Raw genomic sequence first — 9,074 nt, 5'->3', positions numbered from 1 at the left:
TGTGGTACTTGAAAGGGGCTATCAAAATCTAAGAGTAAGCGGACTGCTTGATCACAAGTTCGTTTGGCAGAATTGACGTTGACATAAATAATCAAAACTTGCATTTCTATAAAATATTTTTTTATATCATTTACTTAAATGTTTCTTACTGAGTATTACTTGTGGTACTCATTCCTGCTAAAATTTCACAAGTTAATTCAAGGCATAATAGTGGTTTGGCATAGTTGCATCGGCGATTTGAAATGCTTTTTAACTTTCTAGTAAAATTTTCAATTATATAAATTTCTTATGAACACATAGATGACACTTTTATAATGTTTAAATGTTTATTTCACCTAGTTTTTATATACATTGCATGTCAACTATAATTTGGAAATATTAGATTGACTATGCATGAAGTTTAATTATTGCTCAATTGAAATTTCAGATTATGTCCTATTTAAAAATGGTATAACTTGGGTTATAATGCATATTTTAGAGCGAAATTAGTAGGGTTTGAAAGGTTTACGAGTCTTCTAATAGTAGTCTTTGGATTTACCTTGAAATATAACCTAAGAAAAAGTTATGTCTATTTTAGTAGACTGTGTCGAGCCCATTTCGAAAATACTATCCAGCATAGTTGAAAAATATTTTTGTGCTTCAAACATTATCGTCGAAACCCCAATTTTTTATATGTTGTACTTATATGAATGTTATAGTGTTCTTTAGAATTTCATAAATTTTACTCGATACTTGTTAGGTCAAATATATTTTTCTTTCACTGCTGCGCAACCGATATTTGTTGAATTTCTTCCCGATGTTTTCCATAATCAAATTACCCAATAATTGTTTAAGTCTATATGAACAAATACCTCCCATTATTTTATTTTTTTTAATATTTCAAACTTCAAAATTTTTCTTATCTGCAATTTATTTTGATTAACATTAAAGACCTCAAACTAGGTTTTTTTTTTTTTTTTTTAACGATTTGGGGCTTTACACTTTAACTCGGGGTACAGATTTTGAGAATGCCATCTGATTATGATAGAGTAGAGAGGTTGAATACTCTTCATAAGAATCCGTTTGCATTTTCACGAACATATCAGAATCACAAATATAGATTCAGTTTGTCAACAAATTCAGAACAATCATCAAACTATAAAGGATACCACTTACAACTCGGCCATCAACCACGAAATTCAGTAATTTTGTTTTTGTACAAGACGACATTTATCGTATGCTGCTTACATTATAGTACACACTCTCCGTACATTTATAGGTAAAAGAATATAATAGAAAGCAAAATCATAAAAGTAGTAACCTGAATCCTGTTCAATATTTACAAAATAACATTATCATTCTTGTGAATAGTCTAATAATGCAAATTTCACTTGCAAGCCAATTTTACCACCTTCAACCACCAACTTAGCAGCCGTTACCAACCAATGTCCTGGGGTGTCATATGGACCTCGTGCAACCTCGGTTGTATCCACGTATTTAAGTAGCTTTGTAGACCGAACGGGCACGGGTGGACCATCAGGATAAACACCAGAGTTCAAGGTTGCCGGAAGTTGCTTTGGAGCGTCAGTAACTGCCCGTTGGGTGAATGTGAAAGTCGTGCTCAAATTCGTGAGGAAACTCGACTTCCGAGAAGCTTCAGGTGCTGATGCCCACTCTGTCTTTCGAATGGTGCAGTTAGGTAGGTGGGTATAAAGCAAGCGGAGGTGAAGAACTTTTCTTGGCCATTTACCCTTGGTAACTAGCTGTGCGCCGCTCACAACAAAAACACCAGGGGATTCACCTACTACCCAGCTGGGATCGTGCTTTACTACCGATGAGCATACATTTGAATATCTCTTCCATCGGACTGGTTCTAAGTACTCTTTGCTAAATTCGTAATCATCAGAACCCCGCCACTGTGGCCTGCAAATGTTTCCATTACCTGAGGTGAACGCCATTATGTTTGGAAGACTTGAAAGATGCTGTACGTGAATTGCCAACCTGTTGCTTTTCTTTCCTTCCAAGTACAAGCGGAGGCCAATAATGGGTTTTCCATCACTCGCAACCTAAAACCGAATCAAAATGAAAAAAGTTTGATCAATATGTGCGATCACAAAATTAGTGGCTGAAGAAAACAAAATTCAACAGCAATTCTCTATTGGGAAAATAACAAGAGAAAGTTATAGTGCAAGCACTACAAAATAAGGCCACCAAAGTTCATATCTTCTACTTAAGGAATTAAGAAAAGGGTTTTTGTTGAAGGTTCTCTGAAAACTATGATTTGAAAATTAGATCAAGTCAAGCAAGAAAAAGAAGAAGCAGAACCATAAATTATGTTGCAGAGCATGAGGACACTATTCACTTTCAGAAGGAAATATGACAGACAAAATAAAGCCAAGTATGTTGAGTGTAATCTACAAATTCAAATGAAGCTTCTAATGGTTGGAATATTCAATATCTGCAAAATTTTTCCAATAGCCTTATTTCTATAAGATAAGGCTGGCGAGTACAAGTAAAACGCCATTAAATGGCAAATGTACTGAAAGTAGTACAAATTCCTAACCCAACTGGATGGCGTATATAAACAGTCTATACCATTTTTATTATTTTATTTTTTATGTGTTTATGTCTTTGGAATTTTATCATCTCCAGTCCAACATATTTGGATTCCACAGCACAAAGAGCAAGAAAATAGCACAGCCAACTCGAAGTCAGTTCAGCTATGTTAAATTATGAGAATACTATTCAACAGTCAGTCGTTGAAATGCATGCATTTTTCTATTTCTTTTATTGAAGAATCAATGGATATCTAAAATTTTGCATGTTTCTAGCTTGAACAATTTCTATCAGAAATCTACACTCTAAAGTAGACAAGCTTAGAATATCCCCCTTCTCTGACTTCCATTGTTTGTTACTTCCAGCACTAATTATTAAGCCATTAACTTGGGCAAAAGTCGATTATTTTCCAAAATTGAGCGTTCAAATACAAGCTACACATACTGAAAAGGCACAGAAGTATCTACAAAATATTACAACAAAAGCATCAAAACTAATAAAACAACCTATAAGATTATGATTTTGGCTTTTATCAACATTGTTAGCAAATCAAAGGGGACAAAATTGAGAATGGGGAGTTATCTATAAGTTACACAATTAAGTTAACTTGATATTTGAAGCTACAATCATGTACCCTTAATTAATCCACCAATCAAGAAAACAAGATTTTGTTCAAAATTTTCATTTCTGCATTTTTACTAGGTGAAATTGCAATTACCTGGGTGGAGCTAACATAAATCTTTGGACCTAAGAAACTGAACTGCAATGAAGGAAAAGAAGCCTTCCTTCTTTGATGTCTAAGAGGTAATTCACAGAATAAAGGTGCCCACTGACTAGGAACTTGAAACTCCAAAAAATACTGCAGATCTTCTAAAGCTGGCTTGTCTGACATTAGAAACATAATATTATTTTCCAAAATAAAATTAAATGAGAAATGATGGCTAGTACAAGTACACCATGCAGCTAGTGCTTGATAAATAGTGAAAAGAGACAACATGGACCACCCAGAAGAAAATACAGTATTAGTCATAACAATGGATCCAGAATCATACATCGAAGATACAAGTTTATTGCATGACTAAGATAGCCACTCCCTGGAATCCCATTAAGCAGAGAAGTAATAGGTACAAATTTAAAGAGTACAGCTTCTGGATTAGCAGCCATCGTCTGAAGCCACCTGGAGTGACTTTGTGCAAACACATCCCCTCCTCTTTTGGACCAAATAAGTGTAAGTCCCTGTTGCATATCACATCATAAGTCTATACGCATAGGTATCCTAAGAAATCATGAAGAATGAGATATCTTACATCCTTGCTCGATGTTTCAGTAATGCTGGTAAATTGCATGGTATGCGCCTGTAACATACGATTAAATACCTCGGGAACCTACATAATCGAATTAATTACATTATTTGTTGTGAAATTACAGCCTAAAGAGAAACAACAAAGATATGCGAACATGCTCGGACACAACTGCACACATATATCTGTGAGCATATACCTTTTTTTTGTTATCAACCACTTTCCTGTCCAGAATAGGACTGTTAGTATCAGAGAAAAGGCAATCTCCAAGATCCTCCAAGTATCCCTTGAGTTCAGCTGGAGGAATTGGAGAAGTCGGTCTCTGTTTAACACAAAGTAAATCCTGGCCTCCAACAGCCATTCCAATGATAATGTGCGTTCCATAAGTCTTGATAAACCTGGCTAAGAAAAATGAATTATTATTATTAATACCAAATGGTAGCAGTAATATCAATATTGAAGGTTTATAGCACAACCAGTGCAATAAACTATGAAGGTCACGCACTGAAGCAAACATACACCTGGTTGCATCCAGTAATCAGGAAGGCAAATTTTGACATAGCAAAAGTGCACAAAAGGTTATACTATTTCTATTATAGTATTGGTATAAGCATTAAGCATATTTTGTGCTTGATCTAAACATGAACAAGGCAATGAGTCTTATGGCCACAAAAAGAACACAGGGCATCAAGAAGAGATATAATAAAAATATCAACAAGAAAATATGAAAACAAACATTTAAACAAGAACGATTTGCAAACAAAGTTGAAGCTTATAATACATAGATATAGAGAAGCTCAAAAGTCAATTTTTTTTTTTTTTAATTTTAAAAAAAATAAAAAATGCAACAGCATCTACTGCACGTTCTAAGAGAATGCACATTATCCAGAACTTTTAACTTATTAGAATGTTTAGATCATTATCATAAACAAATTGCAAGAATCTAATAGCATATGCAGTACATAAGTTCACCATGATACTAGAAAATAACATTTCTACAAACTACTCAAAATCCCACCCACCACAATCCGGAAAGAAAAAAAGGATAGAAACGAAAAGGTATTTTATATGAGGATACAACCTTTAGCCCCTGTTTGATGGCCATGATTTGGCCAAAACAATGTTTTGAATAGTGATTTTTTGAAGAATGTGTGGTTAAAATAGGGAAAGTTTTTATTTATGTGCAGAATATTTTATTACTTAAATGTGTAGTTGAAAATGAGTATATAGAAATAAGAGTCTTCAAATAATGATTGTCAAACTAGGGCTTAGTTTTATTTCCATTACTGCAATACGGCTTAGAAAATCTAACATTATTTGCCAAAACTCCCTGATTTTGTTATTGGATTAATCATCATATTTATATGTATTTTTATTTTATTTTTCTCTCTTATTTAGTCATGTAATCAGGAGCTCTGAAGTTCATCAAATAATACTGTCAAGTTCGAACATTACCTAGACAATGATGCCGGATTCCAGTGGGAAGGAACAGCCTTCTTTACATGGTCATGAAGTACTAAACTTGATGCAGTAAGGTGCAAATAGTAAAGTGAGATGAAATAACCATCGAAGGCTAGATACTTGGCGTCTGCAGCATCATTCAACCAGGCTCCAGTTAAATCAAAAATAGAATTAAGGTATCCTGAAGGAATCTTTCCCTGTACTGATGATTTTTGATTAAGTAGCTCTGACATCTGCCATAAGGAATTGATATCAGATTAGCAATGAAGAGTTAAAACATTGCAGAATTTCACATGACAATTGTTGATTGAGCAAAAAGATGAATGTTAAAAGGTGAAGTCAACCCAGGGTGAATCTCATTGTGCATCTACTTCCGTTCATCGAAAGTCTACCTACATAGACCACCATTTTGGAGGATGTCCTTTATTTGATACGGTATTACAGTGTACATGGTGTTACTACACTACTTAGCTTTCATCAATAAATTAATTTCAAACTTAGAAGAAAGGTATACTAAAAAGCTATGATGCACCAAGACGTGTCGTACATGCAGTTTTTCAAACCCGGGATGTGATTAAAATTCTTCACGTATATATATTATAACTATAGTTTTACACATTATTAATTTTCCTGTTTAAATCTTTTAAATAAGAGTACTTATTTGTTATATCATAATAACTAAAATCCAATTAAACAAAACTGGTAGAGTCTGAGTGAGGGAACATGGACATGCAACCCTAATTGAAGTGTTGTGCAACACAGCTAAAAAGTTACAGTTATTTTCACCAGTTTGTCAGTCAACGGAATTTTTCAAAGGCTTAACAACTTAATGACTTCGTCTAAAAACATAAGGTGAGGTTCTTCACTTTTTCCTGAAGAGAATCCATTTGCATGAAGTGGTCCATTCATGTTCCCTCTTAACAGAGCTGCTAGCATTTGAAGTTAGAATCTTAATCTTGAATCCTGATTTTCATGTTATATTATACTCCTGAGTTTCACGTTATATTATCTAAGTACCAGAGAAATATTAAAATTTAAGATAAAACAGGACTTGACGGCATTACTTTCTCATGAAGGCATGATCACTAAGTATATTTTCATAATTTCCACTGTTTATTTTGTTAAGTATATGAAGGAAAAGCAGGAGAAACCTCGAAATTATTAGCCATAAGTTGATGGTTTCATTAGCTTTTCATGGTCCGAAAATCGAGGAGATGACAATAAATTGAGTTTAAGGAAAAGAGAGGAATATTTGCGCCGGTATCTGTATGCTGTAGGATCAGCATCACACTTACAATTTTTTTAACAACCACTTAAACATAAATATAAAAACAATCATATGCCATTTCATGCTTTCACAACTTCTCCCGTGCTTTATCACAAATTCAAGTACAAGCATCATAAACGAATTGGTGCCATAGCAATCATCTTATGCCTTAGGACTATATTTTTAGCACCAAATTTATAATCGACACCATTATAAATATGCGCATGATAGGGTATATTTTAGAATAATTATTGTCTCTCTAAAAATAAATTACCAAAATATAGAGATGCCATGTGCTTCAAAACAGAAGTAAGATTACAACTCATATTATTGCTACCACATCAAATTGATTAAGAGCTATTCCTCAATCTTTAGTATCCAACACCTCACCAATCATATTATGCGTTAAGATTACATTTTTAGCTCCAAAAATCATAATCAAAACTATCATATGTGTATAATAATCAATATCTCTCCCCTTCAGTAACTTAAATAACCAAAATGTCTCCCACACAAAATCTCATTCTTCAAAAGTTGTACCTCGCTCTGACAAATAGAGTACAACTATTAGTGAAAAAGATACAACTTATCGCACTTCAAATTCATTAAAAGCTGTTGTGCTAAACATCTCACCACGCGTTTATTTTTAGCTCCAAAACTCATAATCGACACAATTACACAATACCCATGTACATAAATTCACAAGAAAATGCAATCCATGTAAACAAAACAGAAAATAATGGAAAATTATAAACAAGGGACCTGATTAAATTGAAGAACATCGGACTTAAACCTAATGTGGTCCCCTTTATCGACCCGAATGCAATCGGGTACGTCGGGAATCTTCACGCCCCCGAGTCCTGGAATTACCACATCCTTCTTATTCCTCTCATCTAAACTCACCAATCTTCCGCCATCGGGGCACCTTTTTACGAATTTGAGCCGAAAATCGCTGGCCAAATCGAAACCAAGGCCTAGGGCTTCAACTGCCCGTATCTCTATGGGCTTCATCTCATAGTCTTTGCTATCAAAGGATTCGTACATGGAGCAAAACGAATAAGCGTCGATTCGAGAGTTGAAAAGTTGGCGCTGACAAGAGAAAAAGTCCGGCGAGAATGGTTGTGATGTGCATAGAGGTGAAATCGGCTGGGGGTTTTAATGGAGATTTTGGTGGTGACGTGAAAATTGATAAGATAAAAGTTTGACTTTTTTTACTAGAAATGTCGTCTGTTGTTTCGATCGACACTTTGAACATGCAACAATTTGAATTTGGAATCCAAAGGAGTAAAATTCGATACCTTCCGTCGCCTTATAGAAGTTTGTTTGGGAGTAATTTTGAAAATTAATTTTTTGATCTTTAGAAAAAAAGTAGGGTCCACCTGTAAAAGAAAAAGTCAAAATGACGACTGAAATAGTAAAATAATGGTCAAAAAATTAATTTTTTAGGTGAAAAAATCGCTCCCAAACAGACTCGGATATTAAACATGACGAATAAATCAGAATACTAAAAAGTAAAATTTGATATTTGTTACATTCCGCTACCTCAAATGAAATGAATCGAGTTGTTCAACTCACCTACCCACAAACTCAATTTGTCTTGTGCTCACTTGTGGAGAGAATCAAGCACGAGCCTACTTGCTTAGCAAAGTTCATATTAACCCGTCCCACGAGCTCTCTCCTTGATGGAGTGAGCCAAGCCAGTTTGCAAACTACTAGTTGCTTGTCATATTTTTAATTTTTTTTTACTTAAATTAATATATTTTTCTCAACATGGCAGGTCGATTGACACGCGAGCTATATAGTGGCTCACTTATGTGGCTCGTCTCCACTTAACACCCCTACGCCGTCGAAATGTAGTTTGAAAACTAAGTTAGTGAACTTCAATAAAATTTTAAATTTCACAAGTCCATCGTGTACCTTTTCAAATTAAAATTTTTCACAAAATTGTTGCATGAGAGCCCAACTTACTGTAGCACTATGGCACAAAAGTGTTAAAAACACGCACTTTAGCATTTTAAGGACATTGTCATAATACTCATTTTATCATTTTGTTTTCATGGTGTCATATCATGTAATGATTAAGTCGAAGATCAGTCGTGATATGATGGTAAATCAATTATTATTATTATTATTATTATTATTATTATTATTAATTTGAAGAACAATACGTTGTATGAAAATTGACAAAATGATGAAATTGAAATTAAATTGAAATCACTATAGCCCATTTGATCTATATTATTTGAAAAAAATACATTCTTAAATAATGATTTGATATCATTTTAACCACACATTCTTCAATAAAATAATATTACACATAAATTCAACACTTTTTCTTATTTTTTAATCACATATTTTTATCAATACACTATTCAAAAATACATTTTTTTCCAAAATAATGTGGCTCAAACAAGGGCTAATAGTTTGTTTGAGCTCCATTATTTAGAAAAAATGCATTCTTCTACAGTATTTTGAAATTATTTCAACCACATATTTTTTAATAAAATAAT

At 33.7% G+C, this 9,074-nt stretch overlaps 1 protein-coding gene across 1 annotated transcript; it reads right to left on the bottom strand.

The window, feature by feature from the left end:
- Nucleotides 1–1,125: 1,125 nt before the first annotated feature.
- LOC111393592 (MACPF domain-containing protein At4g24290-like) lies at nt 1,126–7,788 on the bottom strand. Its single transcript, XM_023019198.1, has 7 exons — nt 7,327–7,788; nt 5,292–5,530; nt 4,036–4,234; nt 3,843–3,920; nt 3,588–3,771; nt 3,254–3,420; nt 1,126–2,045 (listed from the first exon to the last, which is right to left on the bottom strand). Exons 1-7 carry the CDS (start codon nt 7,606–7,608, stop codon nt 1,335–1,337), a joined length of 1,860 nt encoding a protein of 619 aa, XP_022874966.1. The 5' UTR covers nt 7,609–7,788; the 3' UTR covers nt 1,126–1,334.
- Between the last annotated feature and the right edge of the window lie 1,286 nt (nt 7,789–9,074).

This window comes from Olea europaea, chromosome 4, assembly GCF_002742605.1.
Source record: "Olea europaea var. sylvestris chromosome 4, O_europaea_v1, whole genome shotgun sequence".
Taxonomy (NCBI): Eukaryota; Viridiplantae; Streptophyta; class Magnoliopsida; order Lamiales; family Oleaceae; genus Olea; species Olea europaea.
Note: the sequence above shows the minus strand (reverse complement) of the source record. Positions and strands in the feature narration are given on the sequence as shown.

Bases quoted from the DNA above. Each gene is read 5' to 3' on its own strand.
- LOC111393592 (XM_023019198.1), bottom strand. From the start codon at position 7,608: ATGTACGAATCCTTTGATAGCAAAGACTATGAGATGAAGCCCATAGAG. The intron at 4,235-5,291 runs GTAATGTTCGAA...TTTCTTAGCCAG, and splicing joins AATCCGGCATCATTGTCTAG to GTTTATCAAGACTTATGGAA. The intron at 3,921-4,035 runs GTATATGCTCAC...TCGATTATGTAG, and splicing joins TGGTTGATAACAAAAAAAAG to GTTCCCGAGGTATTTAATCG.